This window comes from Eptesicus fuscus, chromosome 2 (assembly GCF_027574615.1).
Source record: "Eptesicus fuscus isolate TK198812 chromosome 2, DD_ASM_mEF_20220401, whole genome shotgun sequence".
Classification (NCBI taxonomy): domain Eukaryota; kingdom Metazoa; phylum Chordata; class Mammalia; order Chiroptera; family Vespertilionidae; genus Eptesicus; species Eptesicus fuscus.
In genome coordinates, this window is record NC_072474.1 from 88,061,416 (window position 1) to 88,086,957 (window position 25,542).

The following is a 25,542-nucleotide window of genomic DNA, read 5'->3' on the forward strand; positions in this document are numbered from 1 at the left end:
TAGTGAAGGGCGACCAAACGACCGAGCAGCAGGCTACATGGTGCGACCAGGCTGGCAGGGAGGTTAGTGAGGGGTGACCAAATGACTGAGCAGCTGGCTACATGGGGCGACCAGGCCGGCAGGGGGGTTAGTGAGGGGCAACCAAACGACTGAGCAGCAGGCTACATGGGGTGACCAGGCCAGCAGGGGGGTTAGTGAGGGGTGACCAAACGACTGAGCAGCAGGCTGCATGGGGCAACCAGGCTGGCAGGGGGGTTAGTGAGGGACGAACAAATGACTGAACAGCAGGCTGCTTGGGGCAACCAGGACCACGGGGGGGCAGTTGGGGGTGACCACGGCAGCAGGGGGTGTACTAAGGGGCGACCAGGCTGGTGCAGGGGGGGGGGGCAGGCCAGCAGTGGGGACAGTTAGGGGTAATAAAGCAGGCAGGAAGGTGAGCAGTTAGGAGCCATGGTTCCAGATTGTGAGAGGAATGTCTGACTGCCCCCCCCCCGCCCAAACTGGGCCTAAACTGGCAGTCAGACATTCCCCAAGGGTCCTGGATTGGAGAGGGTGCAGGCTGGGCTGAGGGGAAACCCCCCCCTCCCCACCGTGCACAAAAATTTGTGCACCGGGCCTTTAGTTTACAATAATATCAGAAGGCTACAAAAATCAGACCAGGACAGGAGGCAGCAGGTAGAAGATAAAGTCCTGAGAATAATAGTTTAATAGTCATTAAGACAACTTTGATATAGAAACAAAACATTAGCACGGAGATTTCATGAAGGGAATTCTGGGTGATTGGTGGCTGACAATTTTCAGATGAACCGATGTAGAATTTTAAAAGAACTCAACAAGAATACATGATCTTATAACTGACCTTATTTGGTATAAACTAGTTTCTTGTTCCAACAAAAGACAGCATACATGATTTGCAACAGCAGTTAACCTGCTATAGGTATTTGCCCTAAAATGTATTAAAATACAATTTTTCTAAGAACCTCATGGAATCCTTCTGAGAACCACCTGTCCTGGTCTCAATTCCTAGCTCATTTTTAGAGTTTACAACCCCAAAAAGTTGTATGGCATTGCAAGGACTATGAACCCTCAAATGGTCTCTTGATGATTGTTTGAAATTGATTGTCTCATCTTGATCAGGCTACTGTCAGTTTTAGGATACAACAGGATAGTGCTAAATGGCCCACAGGCTCAGCTGATTCTGTGTCTTACCCATGGCTTTTGTTCCCCAATTAACATCTGCACACAGATTGGCCCATTACCTGATGGAGGCCTAGCCTCCCTCTTGCCCCTTCCCAATGAAGGCCCCACCGCAGGAGAACACTGAAATGAACAGAGAGGTATGCCTAGCATCTTCAGTCAGAAGACCAAAAACATCTCATAGGAAATAAAAAGCTATTAATAACTAACTATATTTTATTATTCTATTTTAGGTACATTGTTGTTTAAAGGGCTCTTGTAACTTTTTTCCTCTGGAAATTAGCCGTTTATAACTTTTTTTAAAAAAAAGTGGAACTCTCTGAATTCCAACTAATCAAACTACATTTTTTTTTTCTTAAAAAAATCAAATCAGATTGGAGTCTGCTCAGTTAAAGCATTTCTCTTGAATCTGAGGTCTCACAGTAAAATAAATATATCTCAAATAAGTGAAAACACTTATATGTCTAAGACAATTAAAATGCTCTCATAAAATCCAAAATGTTTCATAAAAAAACATTTGATTCTGAATTAAATACTTTAATTCCTTAAACTCTGTCTAGGTCAAACTCTATCCTTTCTTACGAATGCATCTATGAACATACCATCAAGGTCATCACGTCATCACGCTGGCTCTTTCAAACCAGTAACATATTCATGACCCTTAAGGAAAATCCAAGTCACTCCTGCTTGGTAGAGGTGCCTCTTCTAAGTCCTCTTCCAAACTCGAAGGAATACTTGCAGCTCCAAAGAGGGTATCCTGCCTTTTTAACCGTTTGAGGGTCCAGCCACCCATGAGGTCTTAGTTTCACAACAGTCTGAGTCCAAGGCAGTTTCATGTACATTTCCTTGCTCAACAGCACAAGAAGTTGCTGACATCATGGCAAAGACAACAGAAGGGCCGCTCATGGCTCCTCTCTCTGACTTGGCAGCTGAGTCGTCAGCACACTTAGACATCACTTGACCCATCTTCCCAGCCCCTCTCCACTTCTTGAGGGCTTCAGTCCTCTCCTCTGGAGTCAGTCTGTCCAAGTGCTTAGCCCTCAGGAGTGGAGACGGAAACAGGGATCCCTGAAGAACTCGGTAGATAAACCTAGGTTACAAAAAGCATCACCGAATTAGCTTCACCTCAAATGCATCCTAGGACACACAAAAAAATACTCACCAATCAGAGCTGGCAAAAGGGTGGTCTGGGGGCCCCCTTGAGGTAAAGGGGGAGGATAAGCAAAATATAAAATAAAAATGATAAACAATATTAAATAAATTAATATTTGTAAAGCATTTAAGAAGTAGTGAGTACCTTATGAGTGCTTGTTAAACAAATAAACAAAAATGTATAATAGTAGCAATACCCATAGTGCTGCATCACAGGTGTAACGTTAGGTTAAATAAGAAAGTACATGTAAAGCGGGCAGAGTGTTGGCACATAGCAAGTGTTCAAAATGTTAGCTATGAATGTCTTATGGCTACGGTAACAAATGACCACCAACCCGTCCTGAAGCTGGCAGTATTTACGCTGTTATAGCATCCTCAAAAACCTTGTGGGCCACCAGTGTGTGTCATGGGGATGTATGCCATTAGATAAGAGGGTCTTCACAGATCTTTCCTGCATCATCCCATCTCCTCTCTTGAAGGCTGCAGAGATGGTAGAGGGATCCATGAGTCAGACTCCTAATCTCTAGTAAAAGGTGGTCCAGCCATGCTCTTGGCCTCTCTAGAGCATACTCCAAACTATCAATCTCCTGCTTTTGGCAACTTCTGAAATCTGGGTAGGCTGAGGATTTCCTAAATCTGGTTCCTTTTAACTTCAACAGTTCTTCCTTCATCTCTTCTCTCTCACAATTTATCATAAGCAACATGAAGAAACCAGGCCAGACCTTCAACACTTTGCTTGGAAATCTCCTCAGCTAAATATTCCAGTTCAAAATTTACAAAGTCTGCTTTCCACATAACAGTAATGTCTTTCGGCTACATTTTCTGCTACCATATTATGCAGTGCCTTTAACTTTCACATTTCTAGCAATGTCCTGTTCATGATAATATCTGTATTTTCTACGCTTTCTCACTTTCTTCTGAGTCCTCACCAGCAAGCATTGATGTCCATATTCTATCTATAGTCTGTTTAGGGAGTCCAGTGTTTCCTATGACGTGCCTCAAAATTCTTCCAGTCTCTGCCCACTACCCAATTTCAAAGCCACGTGCACATTTTTGAATATTTGTTATAGCAGCACCCATCGGCCCGGCAGCAAAACTTACATGTTTCCTGCGGCTGCTGTAACAAGTTACCACAAACTTAGCGCCTGAGAACAACAATTTATTCTCTCGTAGTTCTGAAGGTCAGAGATTCTGAAAACACTTTCACTGGGCCAAAATGAATGTTGCAGAAGGCCCAGGCTCCCTCTGGAGAACCCACTCCTTGCTTCTTCCGGCTCCCAGGGGCTGTCAGCGTGCCTTGGTTTATGGCGAAGGAAACTCTGGCTCCCTGGTCACGGTGCCTCCTCCTCTTTTGTCTGGTCGGATCTCCTTCTGCCTCTCTCTTACAAGGACACTTGCTGAAACATTTAGGGCCCAGGCGGGTAATACCGGATGTTCTCCCTGTCTCAACACCCTTAACATAACCACATCTGCGAAGACCATTTTTGCTACATAAGGTAGCACTTACAGGTTCTAAGGATTAGGACATGGATATCTTTTTAGGGGGCCATTTTTTCAGGCTACCACAGCAATATTAGAATTTTAATGGTAATACTCTCCAAGGAATTTTTGAAGGCTGTAACTTTAAAGTAATTGTTTCTTCATAAATTCTACAAGTTCATCTTGCCAGGATTTTAAATCTTAGAGCTGGGAATACCAGGGAACACTACAGAAGCACTTCCCTTTAAGAGAAATGGTTAAGTATGCAACTGTGACCACCACAGAATGACTCAGGTGGGCTTTCCTGGTGCATTTCTAGAAGGGACGTCCATTAGCAAATCAGGTTTGTGGCCGTTGTGCTTGATGATGGTGCTACAGATCAGGGTGGGCAAACTTCTTCCAATGGGCTAGGCAGCAAGATTGCAGGCTTTGGAAGCCAGTTAGTCTTTGCTGCAACGATTCAACTCTGCTGTAGAGCAAAAGCAGCCACAGACTGTAATTAATGAGCGTGGCCATGTTCCAATAATACTTTATTTACAAAATCAGGCAGCAGGCCAGATTTGATCTGTGAGTCACAGTTTGTCAACCCTGTTAGAGAATAATATGAAATCACCATTTTGACTCTCATACCATGTTTAAAAATATAAAACAACTATTTCTATCGTGTTTTCAGCTAAACAGATTTTATAAAACTGTAAAGAAGAAGAGCTCTAACAGACTTAAAAGAATCCATAGATTAAAAACCCATGGATATTCTTAGCCATTTTCATCCCATGCCATATCAGAAATCAGTTAACCTAAAATGGGAAGGATAACTGAAGTCAAATAAGGAAGAAAAGTTGTGTGGTTTTAAGTGTTTATGAGGAGTAGAAGATGGCAGAAGAAAAAGATAGAGGAAAGGATCTAAGTCCTCGAATAACCAGCAAAGATGCCCTATCCTGTGGGCTGGACTGTCGACCAGATTAGTTTCCCATGAGAAACAAACCTTCCCTTTGCATACGACACTTTTGTTCTCTGGTAAAACAGTTAAAAACAGTATTTTAACTAGTAGACAGACTGACTTCCTCACTGCTAGCTGGGTAGTCTATCATGCATCCTCAGCAGTTGTGTGGAGCATCTAGGGCTCTGATTTCACGTATGCTCGTGGTGGTAAAACAAATCCCATACCTGGGGAGAAGAGCGACGCAGACCGTGAGGACACAGACGAAGTAGAAGACTGGGTCCAGCAGGTGCTCCTGCATAATCCAGTAGGGGTTGGAGGGTGGGTTGCAAGTGACACACAGGGCTCCAAAAGCCAAGGCGAAGAAGAAGTAAGACAAGATGCTACCAGCGATGACCAGCATGTGGATCCACGTCTGCAAGACAAGAAGCACAGGGGAAGTGAACGCTGGCGCACAGGGCTTTGCAGCTGCGCTGTAGAGACAACATGTCTAGGCAGTAGGTGAATGGGGTGACACCTCAACAAACAAAACACAAAAATATCAAAGTGTTAAGATAAGAGCATCTTTCATGAACAGCTCGTATCCCTATTTAAACTGGGAAAAGCTAAGTCAAGTGCCAAAAGGTAATTCTGATGACTAGTTTATTTTGGTTATTTTTTTAAAATACATTATTATTGATTTCAGAGAGGAAGGGAAGGGAGAGACAGAAACATCAATGATGAAAGAGAATCATTGATCAGCTGCCTCCTGCATGCCCCACACTGGGAATCGAGCCCACAACCGGGGCATGTGCCCTGACTAGGAATCGAACTGTGACCTCCTGGTCCATAGGTCGACGCTCGGTCACTGAACTACACCAGCTGGGCACTAGTTTATTCTGTATTATCCACGAACCATGAGGTGTTTGGATTTTCTCATTAATTTTTTTTCATATAGTCTCACTCGTTAGTCTGTTTCTTCATTAAGGTAATATTTTAATCCAGTGAGCCTCAAACTTTATCCATTCACATTGTGGTAGTCATTACTGTTGCTCACCAACATTCTCATTCTTTTCCCCAAATAAGCATTCAGAAGGATTGTACTTCTCCCATCCCCTCAAAAGTAAGCCTGGCCACCTGTCTTGCTTTGACCATTGAAATGTGAATGGAAGGGACAACTTTGAGGTCAGAAGCAGGGAAGAGCTGGTGCACAATTTTCTATGCTGTTTCCTTTCCTTCCATGTTGACCAAGAAGTTCCCCTTGGGGACAGTTCCAGGTGGTAGAGCCCCAAGACTCAGCCGGGTCTTAGAGCCACCCCTCTGGAAGATTGCTCTAGAGCTGCCTAGAACCTGAGTTAACTTTACATACTAGTATGCAAGAAATAAATCTCTGTGGATCACAGCATAACCTAGCCACCTTCATATTCATGTATAGCCTGCAATGTTATTTTTAAAAATACTTTTCTCTAAAATGGCTCACTATTTAATTAACTTTATTTAGTAAAAAATAAGCAGATTACTACCTTAAATATAACATTAGCATTTCCTGTATTAATAGTGCTAAGTCTGGAGACTGGTCTGTTTGTTTTTGTTTGTTTGTTTGTTTGTTTGTTTTAAACTTCTTTAGCAGTGGTTCTCAACCTTTTTAATGCCGCGACCCTTTAATACAGTTCCTCATGTTGTGGTGACCCCCAGCCATAAAATTATTTTTGTTGCTACTTCATAACTGTAATTTTGCTACTGTTATGAATCGTAATGTAAATATCTGTGTTTTCCAATCGTCTTAGGCTCTACAGCAGCGGTTCTCAACCCGTGGGTCGCGAACCACTAGCAGGGTCACCAAAGACGATCAGAAAACACAGATATTTACATTACAATTCATAACAGTAGCAAAATTACAGTTATGAAGTAGCAACAAAAATAATTTTATGGCTGGGGGTCACCACAACATGAGGAACTGTATTAAAGGGTCGCGGCATTAGAAAGGTTGAGAACCACTGGATTAAGGTGTTACATATGTGTCCTTATTCCCCCCATTACCTCCCCCCCACCTTCCCCACTCATGCCCTCACCCCCCTCGTGTCTGTGTCCATTGGTTAGGCTTATATGCATGCATACAAGTCCTTTGGTTGATCTCTCCCCCTTACCCCCACCCTCCCCTACCTTCCCTCTGAGGTTTGATGGTCTGATCGATGTTTCTGTTACAATAGGAAATTAGCGAGAATTGTTGTGATAAAACAGAATAGCCCCTCTTTGACAGACTTCTTCTTTGACATGATCTGAAGTATGATGAGAAAAACACCTTCGCATTATGTAGCATCCAGTGTTGTTCAGTGCAGTGCACATACAGTCCTGATTTATCACAGTGTATACCTTGGTTCTGAATGCTTTTGGGGAAAGCACTGCCTTTGTTCATCTTTTTTATTTTCCCACCGTTATACTTTCCAAACAAGAGCCCATTTTCTCCTTCATGCTTAATCTTGCCAAGCATTTCCCCATGGTCAATATCTTCAAAAGTCACAAAGGTTGCTTTTTTGGGGGTAAAATGTACAAACTGCTTAGAAAATATAGGCTAAACCCCTAAGATCTTCATGCCTCTAAAACAACGATGTCTTCTTTCTTTCTCAAATGGCCTTCCTTTTCATTGAGCCTACTGCCCGAAAGTTAACATGGGCTTTGGCAAGTGAGACAGTGCCTTGATGGAGCTGACACATGAAAATAAATTGATACAAGAAAGTTAAGGTCAAGGGAAATTGGGTAAAAACCAACAGGGAGGTGGGAGGTGATAATGAGATGGTGAGCAAGAGGGGAAGGGAAAGCGATTCCTAGTCTCAGAAGGGCTGACTCATTGAAAAGGCCCTGAGCATAAGAAACAATTTGATTCTCACGCCAGGGAGAAACAATCATTAAAAAATCGTTTCTTCCTGGCATGGAGACAAGTCTTTAATGATGCATCCTTTATAGAGCAGCTACTGTTTGTCTTGGCACTTAGCTTTCACGTCTCTTCCTCTTATGAGGACACGGGCGTTATCACAGTCTTGGCAACACATTCCTCCTCTGGCCAAAGCCTGTGACTGGAGCCAAGGGAATATAATTCTGTCACCACGGAATAAACTTGGAGCACAGTGAGGCAAGAGCAGAAAGAAAGGACTGGGGTCAATTCAGAGCAGAGAACCATCCCGACAAGCCTGCCCACTAGTTTCTGTTCCCGGATCTCCGGAACCACGCTGGTTCCTCGGGATGTTTTTGTTTTGTTTTGTTTTACCAGGGCTCTTCCAGATACTTTTAATAACGTTTCTATTTGCTCAGGTTAGCCAGAGCAGATTGCCGTTGCTCATTACCAGTGAACTCACTTTTTGTGTTAGATCCTTCAGGACATTCATAAATGTCAGAATTTATGACACTTCCCTAGGCAGTAACCAAAAGTACCTACATAATTGCTTAATGATGAACTTAAACAGATAAAACAATGTCAAATATTTTAGCTCTAGAATTCCCTTTATTCTCCTCACTGGTATTAATTAACCTTTTACTATACTTGAGGCTTATAAGTAGGTTATAAGCAAAGTGAGGGATTCCAAAAATGCTCAGCCCACTTTAGAAATCATGATATACACTTCTAATAATAGCTCATGTGACATTTTAAACTATAACCTCACTCAGCTACTTCCTGTTTGAAATACATCACTATCAGGATGGTAAACAGACCCCAAACACTGGTTAATCATATAATCATTCATTTACCCATTCAAATATTTTTGCAGATACTGTGTGCCAGTCTTGCATAGAAAATAATGGAATACAGCCCTAACCGGTTTGGCTCAGTGGATAGAGCGTCGGCCTGCAGACTGAAAGGTCCCAGGTTCTATTCCGGTCAAAGGCATGTACCTTGGTTGCGGGCACATCCCCAGTTGGAGGTGTGCAGGAGGCAGCTGATCAATGTTTCTCCCTCATTGATGTTTCTGACTCTCTTTCCCTCTCCCTTCCTCTCTGTAAAAAATCAATAAAATATATTTTTTAAAAAAATAATGGAATACAGTGGTGAAAAAAATAAACATGAACAGGGCCCTCAAAGAGATGATAATGTAATGCAGAAGAGAAACATCAATCAGGTAATCACATAATTAAGTGAATAATTATAAGTTATTATTAGAACTATGAATAAAACAAGAGGATGATATGAGAAAACTGGATGGCTAGGGAGAGGCTCTTGGCAGAGTAGCGTTTTTGCTGAGACCTCAAATGACATAGGAGCTGGGTGAAGAACAGGGATCCAAGGGGAACAAGGACTACGCCCATCAGAAGATGTGGTAAATGCTGAGGCTCTGATGTGGTAACGAGCTCAATGTATCTGAGAAACTGAGAGAGAGAGACCGTGTGGGTCCAGCCCACAAATAAGTGGAAATGAGGTTGGAGAGAGAAGTAGAGGCGTCACTGCATGAAGTCTCACAGGCCACCTTAGGACTTTTATATTTTACTAGAGGCCCGGTGCACGAAATTCATGCATGGAGGAGAGGGGGCGGTCCCTCAGCCAGGCCTGCACCCTCTCCAACCCGGGACCCCTTGAGGGATGTCCAACTGCAGGGATCAGGCCTAAACCAGCAGTTGGACAGCCCTCTTACAATCTGGGACCATAACTGCTTGCCTGCCTGCCTGCCTGATAGCCCCTAACCACCTCTGCCTGCCAGCCTCATCCCCTAACCACCTCTGCCTGCTGGCTTAATCGCCCCCTAACTGCTCCCCTGCTGGCCTGATGGCCCCTAACTGCCCTCTCCTGCTAACCTGGTGGCCCCTAACTGCCCTCCCCTGCTGGCTGGATCGCCCCTAACTGCTCTCCCCCGCTGGCTGGATTGTCCCTAACTGCCCTCCCCTGCCAGCCTGATGGTCCCTAACTGCCCTCCTTTGCTGGCCTCATCGCCCCTAACTGCCCTCCCCTGCTGGCCTCATAGCCCCAACTGCCCTCCTCTGCCGGCCTCATTGCCCCTAACTGCCCTCCCCTGCCAGCCTCATCACCCCTATCTGCCCTCCCCTGCCAGCTTGATTGCCCCCGTGGCTTTGTCCGGAAGATGTCTGGTCTAATTAGCATACTACCCTTTTATTAGTATAGATTACAAGTACATTGGGAAGATGCTGAAGGATTTCCACCAAAGGAGAGCAAAAAGGTAGGATTTATGTCTCCACGGATGATTCTGGTTGTTTTATAGAGAAGGGTTAGAGAGGTCAAGGCAGAGGTGGGAAGATTAAGGAGGCTGTACAATAGTCCAGGACGAGATGACAGTGAGTTTGACTACAGCAGAGACGATGCCAATGGAGATGAGTGAGCAGCATATTAATCACAGAGGTAGTTTATGCTCCTGAGGTGGGTGGATGTGCTTTATCTGCAAGGGAAGGTTTGCAATAAAGCTCCCCTTGTCTGAATCCCACACTTAGGTTTTGCTGCAGAGAGCCACCTTGCAACCATTTTGATGAAAAGACTTAATTTTACCATTAACTCAGCAACTAAGTTTAAAAAAGACCCAGATTGAAGCAAATGGTAGAAATTCTGAGGGAGAAAAATATATTTATTTTGTATTATGAGAAAAGCATAAAATCATCACTTACTAACTAGAGTCAGTATACCAGAATCACAGCATAACACCTCTTTCTATTTGGGTTGCAAGGCATCAGCTTGGTCTTGAAGAATGCTGGCCTCAGAAGGATAATTGTGGCTCCACCTGACACCCCTCCATGAACCCTCCACTGTGGACACCACCAAGGGCACCAGGCAGGTGTGTTCCCCTTTCCTGGCTGCATCATGGCACCGAACAATCAACAATCAACAAGCTGTGTATCACCCTTCTCCCATGGGGACATCACTCTTTTCATGACCACTGGTCTTCCAGGCATGAAGGGCTCCGCAGGGCCACTGCTAATAGAAGCCATTTTCCCAAGCACAACGAGTTCCAGGCTACTTCGGAAGCAGAAAAGCCACTCACCAAACTCTTGCTTTCAATGACCAGATGAAGGAGGATGATGAACAGAGCAGCTGTGTTCAGGGGGTTTCCAAACGTAAAGATGTCAATGTCTGAGCCCTGGTAGGTCTGCAAAGAGAGGACAGCAGGAGGTGATCTCGGAGAGTCGCGCACACTCCGTGGTGTGAGCATCATCACTTTATTCCAGAGCTCAGCCAAGCACTGAGTCCCTTTTACAATATTCCTAGTAACTGGTCGTTTAGGATAAACTTGAACATTTCTAGAAGAGAGAGGCCGGCTCTCTCTCAGATAGGCTATCTAATCCGTGAACTTTTCAGTTGGGATTTCTCTTTATTCTGAATCATAATCCATCTTCCTGAAAACTTCTACTCCTACTTCCTGCTCTTTAAGGTGTGGAGAAATATCAAATATGTTCTATTTAGCAGAGCTGCAAACCTTTGAAATAGCTTTTATGGCTAAACTGAGTTTATATCTCTGGTAATTAAATGTCCTCTCCTCTTCTACATATATGTTTTTGACTCCTTAAATTATTCCCCATATGACACAATTTTCTGATCTTTTAAAATTCTAGTTACTCTTTTCTGAACACACTTCAGATTGCCTTATCTATATTGCTCTTGAAATGCAGTTTATCCAGGATGTTGTACCTGGGAAAAGTCAAGTCATTTTATTTGAATAAAGAACTCAAGAATAGAAATTGTTAACTTAGAGACTATCATCTTTTTCATTCTACCATCCTTATAACACCATCCATGATCAAACTACTGTTTTCTCCCAGGGACGGGTGTGTGGATGAGCGGCTATATCATGCTGCTCTGTGCTTGATGTTGGCCTAACTTTTTAAATTAATTTGTACACATTCTTTGCTTAGTAACATTTCTTCCATTCTTTACCTGTAAAACAGGTTTTTTTATTTTTGGGAAAACTGTTTATAAGAGCTTAAATTTAATACTCTTAATGTCATCCTGGTAGAATTAGCCCAGCACTCACTAAAAATAGATTTTATATTCTGGCTTTTCATCTCCGATTTTGGTTCATTCAATTATAATGCCAGACTTTCAATTTTATTTAAATCATTGAAAAAAATTACCAAGCAGTACAGAACCAAAAAGAGACCTAAGAGGACTTACCTAGATACTTCTTTCCAAATTTAATCCATTATCTAAAATCTATTTTTTTTGGAGGGATGTGTGTGTAATAATTTAGTCAGTTAATAATCAACTTGATTCTATGAGCAACCTGCCCTAATATATCCATTCTATATGCTAGTACCAGCCACAGAGTACAAAGAAGCATCATCGATTCATTAGTAACAAACCCTCTGCGTGGACACGGACTCACATAGTAAGGCACAAAGAAGCAGACCAGGCTTTGATAAAAGGCATCCAACAAGGTGATCCAGAAGGTGAGGGGTAAGTATGCCTGAGAACGAAACAGATATCAGGGAGGGAGAAAGATTAATAAGGGCCAAGCAGAGTTAAGGAACAATACAAGCTAGTACTTATTTTTGCTTCTCTGGGAGAAACCTCTCTTCCTTCATTTGTTCACTCAAAAAACAAGTGGGACTTGTAAATAGTGGTGGAAGAATATGGGGAGATATTGAATAAGTTCACAGGTGAAAAAACCCTTGAAGGAACTCTTTAACTTGTTGCTTTAGTCACTGCATCAAACATAGAGCTACCTCAAATAGGGAGAGTGATACTAACTTCCCATTTCCTATTGATCAGAAAATGCTGTTTCAAAAACTTCTCCAAATTTATCTACTTCTCTCTATCTCTTCTACACTCTGCATTCTAATTCACCATCCAATCTATAAGTGACTGGATAGCCAACTACCTAGCCTCTTTGCCTCCTCTCCTACTCTCATCCAATCTTTTCATAGCAGCCAGATGTTTTTAAAAAATATAAATTAGGTCATAACATCTCACAAACTAATCTAAGCGACCCCCTCCAATCACCTCGCACTGCATTTCCAATACAATCTAAGCTCCTTCCCCTGGTCAATAAGGTCCTGCATGATCTGCCCACTGGAGACCCTGCTCTCCAGGGTCACCCCTACAATTCTTATCCTCATTCCCACCTTCCCACCACACAAACTTCATTCTGTTCCTCAAACACATCAAATCCATTGTTTTCTGAGTCTTCACCAGTGCTATTTTCTCTCCCAGAAATCCTTTGCCCTGGACCTCCCACATGACCAGTTCTTCACTATTCATATCCTAGCTCAGATATCACTTCCTCAGAGAGGCATTCCAGACCAGTCTAAAAGTAATGCGCACTCGATCATTTACTACCATGGCATCCTTAGAAGTCTCTCATCACTATAAAAAAATAATCTTATTTATTTACATAGTGACTTTCTGGTCCTCTCAACAGAACACAAGTTTTATAGAGTGGGATTCTGATTCTTTTATTCAAATGTTTAAAATAGTACCTGGCACAGAGCAAGTACTTCACAAATATTTGTTGGAGTAATATACTACTCTTGTGTAACTTATTATGTGCTTCTTACCAAAAGCTTATAGAAAGAAACAGAGAGATCGAGTAGACACTAGTCAGAAGTGATTGAAAACAGGTTTCAATCCGGAGCCAACTTGGATTGACTGATGATGTGTGTGCAGAAGGATTCTGAGGCCGCATTCAGACCCAGTGGGAAGGGTAGTACGTTATAGTTTATTAGTGATATCTGCCACAGACAAAAATGGCATCACATGTACCATATCCCTGAGCTAGCCTTCTAGTTTGTTAACATGTCCTTAGTTTTATTACCTTCCAAATGCAAAAAAGAGGCTAAAATATCCTTGAAAATATCTAATTGTCTCCTGAAGCTTTATAAATGTACAAATTCTCCATATACTTCCTTCCACTCTTCAAAAGACTACACTTGCAATTTTTCTATCTATCCTTTTTTATCTCTTTGTCCTTTGGAAAATCAAACAATGAAGATTCATTGTTTCCAGCCTACTTTTCCCTGTACCTTCTTTTACTATTTCCTCATCGGAAATGATGGAATCTTTGACCTGCCTTCCTTCATCCAGATGTCCATAAAATCTAAGTAGAAGCACAATCAAATGGCGGGAGAGAACACAGCAGAGTCCACGGGTCAACCAAAATGCCATAGGACAAGAGAGACAAGTTGGGAATAAGTTAAATAACTTCGTGCTTCTGGGGAAACAGAGGTTGCTCAAACAACTTAGAGCAAAAAGTAAAAAAAAAATTAATAATAATAATAATTTGTCTACATTCATGTGAGTAAGGGGACTAAATAAAGTAGAGAGAGAAGGGTCAAGGGTAAGATAAATGGGAGGCTGAAGGAAATAACTCATGAGATCTCCTAGAAACTGAAAGGCAAAATCTGGACATGAAGTTAAAGCCAGAAAGGAAGGCTGTGAGGGTGATGAAGGATGGGTAGAAACAACCGCTTCTTGGAAGGGAAGCCTTTGACTGCAGCCTCCCAGACCCATCTCCTTCTCAGGAGAGAGATTCTATAACCCTGGAGAGTATATTTCATGACAATGGAGACAGGAAATGGCCCCAGCATAAAAGAGAATTTATTTGGAGGCCAAGTTCAAAGAAAGGACAACTCTTCTGGAAGGTAAAGTCAATGAAGTCAATTACTTTTTATCAGTAGCCACATGCTGGAATCTGCCTATTATCACCATATCTAATAAAAAGAGTAATATGCAAATTGACCATCACACCAAGACACAAGATAGCTGCCCCCATGTGGTCAAATATGGCTGCCCCCACGTGGACACAAGATGGCCACCACAAGATGGCTGCCACAAGATGGCCTGCAGGGGAGGGAAGTTGTGGGAAATTAGGGGTGACCAGGCCAGCAGAGGAGGGCAGTTCTGGGGGACCAGGCCTGCAGGGGAGGGCAGTTGGGGGGGACAAGGTCTGCAGGGGAGGACAATTGGGGGAGACCCAGGCCTGCAGGGGAGGGTAGTTGGGGGGGACCAGGCCTGCAGGGGAGGACAGTTGGGAGCCAGCAGTCCTGGATTGTGAGAGGGATGTCCGACCGCCCGTTTAGGCCCGATCCCACGGGGGTCGGGCCTAAACGGGAGGTCGGACATCCCTCTCGGGGTCCCAGATTGGAGAGGGTGCAGGGCGGTCGGACATCCCTCAAGGGGTCCCAGATTGGAGAGGGTGCAGGCTGGGCTGAGGGACACCTCCCCCCCCCCCACGCACGAATTTCATGCACTGGGCCTCTAGTGTATTATAAAACTGGCCGGCTCAGTAGAACAATGTGTGCAAAGGATTGATAACAGGGTTCAACAACAGGAAACAATAACCTCAACTCTTCCAGGAATAAGGACAAACTATAATCTTCAGCTTATACAAATGGGCTTTTAAAACACCAGCTATAAACATTCTGAAAGGCCCTCCCTCACCTCTCATTCTCCAGTGGACCTGGAATTTAACTTAGGCCTGGGTACAGGGCAACCTTCATTAATACCAACCACACATTCCTGCATCCTGGCTTTGACCTTTAAGTCAGATTGGACTCATTTAGGAAAACCCCAAGTCGCTATTTGAACTGCATGGATAACATGAAAGGATTATAAGGACTTCTTCTCACAAAGTGCAATGTGTGACTGCTCCTCTGTGTTGACTCCTTCACATAACCTATGGGCATTGAATTACTCTCCCGGCTGGAAAGGCAGTTCAAGCCAGAATAAAGCTGGACTAATGAAAATTAACACACCATTTTAAATATAGGGTTTCCTCAAATTTCTGGTTAATTTGGGGGGTTAAAATATAACAATATTGAGAGTTAGGACTTTTACACATACGATCTTACTTAATTCTCACACCATCTCTATAAGAAAACTGAAGGGCAGGCAAGTTAAGTAACCTACAAAGGTCACACACCACAGAAACAGAATTTAAACTCGGGCTAACAGAACCCATACTTTCTAAGGTGCTGATCTGTGTCACCATTTCAAGAACAGCAACAGAAGGTCAACGTACAGATTTCATCTGGGGGGGGGGTCTCAGTCCTGGTCGTCCAGTCCTTCCACAGAAAACCCTTCTTCCCAACCCTGACCATGTGGTCCAGCCCTAATGAGGAAAGATACATGTCCCAGGCCTGGTCAATGAGAAAACATTCTCGCCACAGTGATAAAACACATTACACCTGGATTGCGCAACTATATGAGACAATTAATTTCCCTTTCTCAGTAAGCCGATTTGAGCTGGGTTTTTTTTGTCACTTGCAACTAAAACAGTCTTCACTAACAGAATCCTCTTCTCGAGACGAGAATATCTGACTAGACTGATCCCCCTCAGCAGGTGTCTTTAGGTTACTGGTCCACTCAGTTCCCGTGATCCTGACAATGCGCTAGCGAGAGCACTTGGCATTTCTGGCACTGAACACCCTGGTGTTTGTGTTGGGGAAACCCAAGGACTAAAGATAGCATCAGTGTCCTTTCTGCAGCAAAGCATTAATGGTAGACACCATGGGCTCAGGAGCCGGGTCCACCTGCACCGCACGCCAGCCCTGGGACCTGGGCAGATACTTAAGGCACCTCCCTGTGCCCGGCTTTCCTCACCTACAATATGGATAATGATAGCATCTATTTTGCAGGGTCCTTTTGAGGATTAGATTTATGCATGTTATGCACTTAAAACAGGGCCTGGCATGTAGGAGGCATGACATAAATGCTCGTAAGTGCCATCTTAATGTTGGTTGTTATTAATGTTGTGAAAGATGAATTAGAAAGAAAAGAGTTTTGTGACAGCTAACTCAATCGGCAACTGTAATATTCTAAGAGACAACGGGGCAGTGAGGGAAGGGTGGAAAGGAAGACGGGTGTAAGTGATATGTCACTGGTAGACGGGTAGGACTGAAACATCAATAAAGTGGAGGCGGGGCATGGTTTTAGGGAGAGGGTGCCATTAAGATCACTCTCCAGTTTTGTGTGACAGTAGAACCTGGAGGATTTAACTTTGGCTTTGGAACGAGATTGAGAAGGGGTCTTGCACTGGCTCTGCCATTTTCTAACTGTGGCGTTTTTGGAAAAATTACTTACCCCCATCGAGGTTCGGATTCTTCCTCTTAGAATGGGAACAACACCAGGTTCTCTCTCAGAGTGTTTTGTGGGATAAATGAGACAGGGGTGTTTAGTGGTTTGCACAACAAAGGGCAGAGTGGAGTTTAGTAAATGCTAGATATCATTAGCTATAAGGTCTAAACACTGGATTTGCTCTCTTCTAAGTAATTGTGGTCTTTCATAATTTTACCTCTGTTCACCTCAGAAGTGAATAATTCAATATCTGCTGTTAGCAGAGATCTGAAATAACCAGATGATTCGAATAGTTTTAAGTAGTTCTGCATGTACCCCAATATTGGAGCTGGGCTGCCTGAAAAACGCCAACTTTGACCACGGATGCGCATTGGCCTTAGCGCCTACCTCTGATTCCTGGCCACTCTTGTAAAGTTCAGGCAGCTGCACGAGGGTCTGCGCAGACACGTCTTTCTCCAAAACACCATAGATGACGGGAGGGGCAGATGTGAAAAGGAGGTTGAAGAAGATCAAAACCCAGTAGTCAGTCATGGATGTTCCTGAAAACCCACAAAAGAACTGGTACCAGAAAAGGAGGTTCACATAGGCCTAGGAACACAAAGAGGAATATTGGCATCTTAGAAACAGCAATGCAAGTGGGACTACACAACCACACGCCGCCATTCCCAGCTGTGATCGCAACCTCAGGGCAGTTTCCTTACTTACAAAAGGAAGACCACATCTTACCGTGCAGCTTTTATTTGGGGGGGGGAGGGGAGGGAGCAAATGTTTTATTAAATTCAAACACACACACACACACACACACACACACACCAGATATGTCACTGGTAGACGGGTACGTACTGTGTGGTGCTGGCACAGTTCTAAGAGCTTTACAAAGAATTCATTTAATCATCATAACCACTTGGGAATTATTCTTGTCCCCATCTTACAGATGAGGAAACTGAGGCACGGAGGCACTAAGGAAGTTGCCCAAAGTTATCTGGCTAGTAAGTGGCAGAGCCGGTATCCAACTCGAGATATTTTGGCTCTGGATGAGGAGAACCCAGTCCCATGCCTGGTACGTACCAGGCACACAACGCATGTTCACTCTCCTGCTTTTCGGGTTCACAATCATTTTTTAGTGATGCAATGGAACAGTGCCAACAGGATGGCCAACCATCCAGTTTGCTTAGGACTGAGCCATTTTCCAGGAGATGGGACTTTTGCTACCCAAACTGGGACATTCCCAGGGCAGTCAGTCATCCTGGAGGCTCGGGGCATATACTCTGCATTGTTTCCTCCCACATTTTGTCTCAAATAAACTAAAGTCCACGATGGCCCAAATACATTTTAGAGGCTTGCTAGAGAATTCTCACATTGTATATGCCTGCCAGCTATGAGATAAGGCATCATACTGGGTTTTCATCTATATCTTCAATGTAACACAAGGAACACCAATTTGGGGACAGCAGCTATGTTTGGGGAGCTCCTGTAAAATGGAAGCAAACCTTTTCATTCGCTAATGACAGGTAGTATTAAACATTTCATAGTCCTGCTTGTCGCAACCTTTATAGGGAAGGTCAAAAATTGGATTTTAAATGAACCAGACAGGCCTTAATTGAATTTAAACCCACAGGGGAGAGAACATGCTAGCGGGTGGACAAGCCTAGCAATTGGCTGTCAGCAGCTGAAACATAGCACATGCCAGATTATTTCCATTAAGACAGCAGGGTGTTCCTGGCGGCCCCCAACACATCAGGAAGTGAAGTGAGCGTCGTGTAGGGCACTTCCTTTTCACCCCGTAAGCAAGCAGGATTGAAAGGTGGGAGGGGGAAAGGGATAAATTCTCTGCAGCCACATACCACGTTCTTGTAGAAAAAGTAGAGAATCATGTTGGACAGTCGTGTATAACACCAGTGCCCGTGGACAAGGAGGAGCTTGCTGAGATGTTTAAACTGAGAAATGGCGAAGTCACTGGCCATCACAGCCTGCGGAGACAATGAAGAGAGAACCACCCGGAACAATCAAACATGTCAGAGCAGACCCAGCGTGGCAGCCTGACCACCACAAGCTCATCAGTCAAATGTGTGGTTGAAACCTTACATGCAGACCAAAAAAAAACCAAAAAAAAAACCGTCCAAAAAACAAAAGAAAGCCCAAACAAACAAAAAAACAAAACCACCATAAACAAACAAACAACTCCAAACAAACAAAGCCCTTACAGAAGCCTTAACAGGTTGCCTGAAGTTACTACTCAGCTTTCCGATACGGTCGAATGAAACACGACTTCTCCTTGGTCACTACTCATGATGTAACTTCAGCAAGTGAACTTTCGCTACAAAGCAGCTCCCTTAGCAAGAACTGTATGAATTACGTGTGCATTCACTTCTCCTCAATGAGGAGGATACCAAAATTGGGAGTCTCAATTTTATGTAACTTTGTATGTGTCAGGCAAAGAGACACTTGAATTTCTAATCTTTTGTACAGATGTCATAATTTACAATTTTGGGGAAAACCTGTAAGTCTCACGTCCTGTCTTCCTCTCACAACATTTGCTCCATACACAAAAAGCAGTCTTTTGGATACGACTCTGTCTGAATTATGTGCCTAAAACACTATCTGACACATGCAAATGGGACACTCCCATTCTCTCCTTTTCTCTCTTTTCCCTCTCTCTTTAGGATCTTTAGTTCTTTTATTCAAATCCTTAGTAGTCTTTTTTCAGTTGCAAAAGTCACATTATTGCATAATATGTATACATAGTTACGATCGAGGTTAGTCATATTTTTTAAACTGAACAGGTAAACCACGGAGCTAAAATTACACAGGAAAAGACCATAATGCCCAGTAAATAATCAATGAATAAATGGATAAACTTCCTGTTTCCCACTCCCGAGCTAACCAGAGAGCCTCATTCTACCACAGATATTTTACCATAAAGAACGCTGCCTTGGGTGGGCAGGTCAAGTTCATAGAACTTGGGTGTACAGCATCCACTCACCTGCATGCCTTCTTGACCTGAGATCCCTATCCCAATGTCTGCGACTTGTATCATGCTAACGTCATTGGCACCATCACCTTTATGGGACAGAAGGCGAGAAACATATGAGGAGTAAAGAAAGGATGCAAACTTTGCACATCAATATTGACCACTCAAGCAGACAAGACACATCCTTCAAAGTTTACCCCATTTCTTCAAGATACCTGGACGCTAGTTAAGCAGAAATTAAAGACGGCACCCAAATACCATCAGGATGAATTCCAAATTCAATTCTGCCTTAAAATCCTTCATGCTATGGCACCTTTCTGGACTGATCTCTCCTTTCTCTGTGTCACCCACTCTACTTTCAATTTTCCAGATATATAACCCACTTCTTCCAGCCACTGCACATGCCGCTTTTCTATTCTTATAACACTGTCCTCATCAACCCCACCCCACCTTGCTGGGTTTCAATTGCTCTTGATCTCAGTTTAGATGCTACTTCCTCTGAGAGATCCGTCTCATATTCCATTTAGATCAGATGCCCCTTCCTTAGGCTCTGCCACCACCCTGTGTATCTCTATTATACCCATCACATGATATTGTGCTTGCTATAGAGCTCTTGGTCTCCCCAACACACTGGAAGCTTCTTAAGCAGAGCTACTGCCTTTCTGTGGGTAATGAATATTTATTGTTCCCAACTACCCACCAACCATTCACTGGCTTTCTGGTAATAGTATCCTGATTTTCCTTGGGAACTATGAATCTATATGGTTTGTTAATACAAATCCAAACCCCGAGAGTTAGAATGGACAACTGACCCAAGCTTGGACAGTTAGCATTATCTGTTATTGGATTCAGTGACTGGTTCAGATAAGGTCACATGATATAATGGACATGTCCAGAACTTAATTGATGTAACTGACATGTCTGGGGGGGGTCTAGCCTCAGGAATATCTGGATCCAGCTTGACCAATTCATTCATTGATATGCTCATTCAATAAAACAGTTGAACAAAGCCCCACCCTAATCGTGATGCTTGACTCCAGAAACTTAAAAAGAAGCGCTCTCTTTTCATTAAGGCTGTTAATAGGATAGGAGGTAAACATGGAAATTTTGGGTGGCTAATATCAGCATCTTGAGGGGAGAAGCTACCTGAGACTGAACACAATCCAGGTGAAAATAGAGACTTAAAGAGATGGCTGAGTCCTCATCTTGCTAATCTCTAGACATTGGAGTGTCTCAGAGCTTAATCTCACACTACTTCTTTTCTCCATTTATACTCGCTTTTGGTGATCTCATCTAGTATCAAGGCTTTACATCTCACCACTGGACTTATGATTCCAAAATTTATACTTCTAGCTAATTCCTCATTGTTGAAGTCTATTCTTTGTATCCAGCTGCCTACCTGACACCACTGCTTAGACATCTAATGGATCTTCCAAACTTAACATGTAAAACCCAACTCTTGACTCCATCTCAGTAAATGGTAGCTCCTTCCTTTCTGTTCTTTGAGACAAAACCGTGTTGTCGCTCTTATTTCCTCCTATCATATAGCATATCAAATTCACCAGCAAATGTCACCAGCTCTTTCTTCAATTCATGTCCATTCTCTGGCCATGTCCCACCACCTCCTCTGCTTCTATCTGGGTTCAAGCCACCATCATCTCTTGCCTCATTACTTCAATAGTCTCTCAACTGGTCTCCTTACTCATGTCTATACACCACTACAATTACTCTTAACACAGGAGACAATGTGAGCCTTTTAAACTTAAGGCAGATCATGTCCTTCTCCTGCTCAAAGTACTCCAATGACTCGCTCTCTCTTCATATAAAAGCCAAACATTTATAATGACCTCCAAGCACCTACATGGTCTGGCCACCTGCCACCTCTCTGTCCTTTACTAACCTGCAGAAAATTCTTCCCTTCCTTCAAATTTTCTTTGGCCTCAATCATACCAAGCATGGTCCATGACCTTCATTTCCATTGTCTTCTCTGCCAGGAATGTCCTCCCCACAGATTTCCCTCCCATGGCTCACTTATCATTTCCTCTAAGTCTCTCCTCTCATACAATCTTATCAGTCAGACCTCTGAAACACATACTTAAAATAGCATCCCCCTCTCCCTCCCTAATGCTCTACATCCCCAGGCTCGGCTTTATTTTTTAATAGTATTTGTCACTCTGCGATATCTTATATATTTATGCTTTTATGTTTCATTGGTTACTATATTCCCTTCTACTAAATGTAAGCTCCTTAATAAAAGGTGCTGTGTCAGCTGTACATACTCTTATATCTCCATTGCCAAGAAAAATGGCACATAAAAATGGCGTTCAATAAATATTTGTGAATAGATAAATAAAGGAATTGTTCATGTCCCTGAATTAAACTTTCCTGAAGGTAGAACTCCTCGATTTTTCAGTTCTATGATTCAATACATTACCCTTGTTAATCCAGTTGATTTGGGGTTCTAACATGTAACCTAAAGAGTCTTGGCTATTATACGGTCACATTTCTACCACCTGGTTCATAGCAGGTTGTCAAATAGGTGATGGAGGGAAAGGGGAGAGGAGTGGGGGGATGGAAAGAAAGAAGGAAGAAAAAGGGGAGGGAAAGCACAGCCAGCCAGAAGGGTAAACGGGTATACAGAAGGAAGGACAGACAGAAGGATCAGCCTTGGGGTGGCAGGGAAGTGAGAAGCACAAGGCTAGGTTCCATCCCCACTCACCAATGGCCAGGGTCATCACCCGGAGATGGTTGCGCACCAATTTCACCACCTCGCTTTTCTGCAGGGGTGTGGCTCTGCAGCAGACCACAGCCTGACAGCAAGCAGTCAGCTCCAGGAACTGCCTCTGCAGGCTCTCCTGCAGGGCGAACTCCAGGGTCTTCCCGGTGATAATGAGCCCAGCCCGCAGCCCTGAGACCCGGGGGGCAGAAGGCTGGTGTACATCCTCACTTAAAGATGCTTGCTCTGGAAAGACTGGATTCTTCTTCTGGAGTTCTTTCAAAATTGTGCCCATCAGCACCTCACAGGCATCCTAGAAGCAAGAGGCAAAGACAGTTAGCCTTGGGCCTCTTTGGTGGCCACATCCAGCGAAAGGTGTCACTGTCATTCTTTAGCAATTGTGCACCATGGCAACCCTTGGTACTTTCAGAGACCTGACAGCTCTTCCACAAAGACTTCTGTGTGTACGTGGGAAGCAGTTAAAAGAATGAGGACAGTTCATGTCCAATTCTACAGCTAAAAAATAGTTACAGAATGTCTTTATTTGTGCAAGTTACCTTCTCAAACACTGGATCTCAAGAGCCCTTTGTTCTTATTCTGCCAGTTACTAGCTGCTTGACTTTAGGCAAACCATGTAGCCTCAAGGTTCTCATCTGAAAAATGTAAATGTTGTCTACATCCTAACATCATTGTGAGGAATGAGTGAAACAATGCATGCAAAGCTCTTAGTGTAAGGCATGACACAGCAGAATTTAAATCGTAATTATTGTTTTTATATTCTTTATTTAATGCATTCATTCATCCATCCATCCATCCATCCATCCATCCATCCATTCATTCATTCATTCACTAAGTATTTATAGAGGAACCACTGTATGTTAGAAAACATTCTAGGTGCTGGGGATATGCCAATGAACACTAAAATCCCTGCCCTCCTGGATGGATATTCTGGTTGGGACGTTCTTAGTGGTGCTCATCACGTTTGGTGGGTGTATCTCCCTCCACTCGCCCCACCCACACTAGTTAGGAAGTTCTTCTTGTAAAGCCTTCACAATGCCTAAAAGAGGGCCACATTAGACACTCAATCAATATTCATTGAATGACTTCTACTCAAAAAGACTAACAATCAACCTATCCAGAAATTGTGTCAAATGACTGCTAAGCAGAGAGCCAAGTGAGATGCAGGAGCAGTGCATGTATAGTTATAAGCTGAGCCTGAAATAGTTACTTCGTCCAAGAGCCCCTCACTCAGAGGCCATTTACTCTGATTTCAAATGCTGTTTTATCAAGCATTTCTCAACCCACAACAAAATGCGATGGGTAGGGAGGAAGGAGATATGGCTATGTACGTACAACACAACAAGGACTTAACTGCACGAACTATAAACAAGAGACTCCACTTTACAACGGAGCTACCTGGCAACCTTTACCTCTGGAACAGATCTGATCCCAATACCACGAATAGTCTTTGTAGCCTTCACAGGCTCACAGTGTACAGAATGCAGCCTGAGTGGATGCCCTCCAAAATTCAAACGTAAATTTTCTGTAGTTTTATGATTCTAGACTGATTACATAGATGATATTATCCTCTTATTTGCATATGTATGTGTTTAGTTTATAAATTAACTGTACTTTCATTTCAGAAGTGTGTATGTACACACACACACACACACACACACACACGTAGTTGATCTTCATTATTTGTGGGATTTGCGATTTTAGCTATTTGCTGAAATTTGTCTGAAATCCTACAGTCGATGATCATGTTGCTTTTCCATCCATTTGGGGACATGGACGGAGTGACAATAAATGAGTCAAGAGCTGTGCACCTGTCCAGTGAAAGCTGAACAAGGTGACACTCTGCCTTCTCATGTCAGCTCCCAAACTGTAAACAAGTGTCCTTTGCATTATCTGTTAGGTGACACATTTGTTGCATTTTGGGTGCTTTTTCTTGGTGATTTCACTGTTTAAAATGTTCCCCAAGGTAAGGGGGAGAGATCAACCAAAGGACTTGAATGCATGCATATAAGCCTAACCAATGGACAAAGACACCAGGAGGTGAGGGCATGGGTGGGGGGGTGGGGGGCAATGGGGGGGGAAAAATGTTCCCCAAGTATAATGCTGAAGTGCTGTCTAGTGTTCCTATGCACGAGAAAGCTACAATGTGCCTCATAGAGAAAATATGTGTGTCAGATAAGGTTTAGTCAGGCATGAGTCATAGTGCTGTTCAGTGTTAATGAATCAAACATATGTGCATGTATGTATGTGTGTATGGGTGTGTATAATAAGTTGTCTTTAAACAGAAACACACATGAAACAAAGTTATGTATTGATTGGTTGACAAAAAAGTTGTGACCAGAGGGTACCGGAACCTAATCCTATATTTCCCTTAGGGGTAATGGATAACTATTTGCTAACTCAGTATTTTTGACAACTTTATATAACTTAACTCCATGAATAATTAGAACCAATTGTATGTACATATACACTGAGTGGCCATATTATTATGATCTCTGAACGCATAATAATCACTCAGTGTGTAAGTGTATGTGTGTGTGTGTGTGTGTGTGTGTATGTGTATGTCTGTGTGTGTGTGTGTGTGTGTGTGTGTGTGTGTGTATATATATATATATATATATATATATATAAATAATTAGAGGCCCAGTGCATGAATTCGTGCATGGGTGGGTCTAGCCAGCCTGGCCAGGTGGAGGGGACATGGCGGTTGGCTGGCCTGCCTGCTGGTCGAACTCCTGGTCGAGGGGACAATTTGGGGACAATTTGCATATTAGCTATTTATTATATAGGATATACACTGAGTGGCCAGATTATTATGTGTTCAGAGATCATAATAATCTGGCCACTCAGTGTATATGTATACAGGTTAATACAGATTATATAATATGTAGTTGATCTTCTTCATTTGTGGGATACTATAGAAAGCATGCTTGCAAGTAATCAGCTATAGGTACTTAGGCAAATCATCAGAACCTTTTCAAATCTCAAGCTATAGAACAGGAATACTGTAATTTTATCTGCTCTACTTATTATAAATGTCAATGAGATCATGTATGAAAAAGCCTTTTATAGACTAATAAACATGAAAA

The 25,542-nt window shown here is 43.0% G+C and overlaps 1 protein-coding gene across 1 annotated transcript in view; it reads right to left on the minus strand.

The window, feature by feature from the left end:
• Window positions 1-676: 676 nt before the first annotated feature.
• ATP10D (ATPase phospholipid transporting 10D (putative)) overlaps window positions 677-25,542 on the minus strand; it is a 76,298-nt gene continuing 51,432 nt past the window's right edge. Inside the window, exons 16-23 of the mRNA XM_008140370.3 lie at window positions 22,439-22,748; window positions 19,732-19,808; window positions 18,593-18,718; window positions 17,136-17,336; window positions 12,061-12,141; window positions 10,723-10,827; window positions 4,996-5,183; window positions 677-2,287 (exon numbers count right to left, since the gene is read on the minus strand). Coding sequence (XP_008138592.2) covers window positions 1,963-2,287; window positions 4,996-5,183; window positions 10,723-10,827; window positions 12,061-12,141; window positions 17,136-17,336; window positions 18,593-18,718; window positions 19,732-19,808; window positions 22,439-22,748 — 1,413 coding nt within the window. The 3' untranslated portion in view covers window positions 677-1,962. The remainder of the gene's footprint in view (window positions 2,288-4,995; window positions 5,184-10,722; window positions 10,828-12,060; window positions 12,142-17,135; window positions 17,337-18,592; window positions 18,719-19,731; window positions 19,809-22,438; window positions 22,749-25,542) is intronic.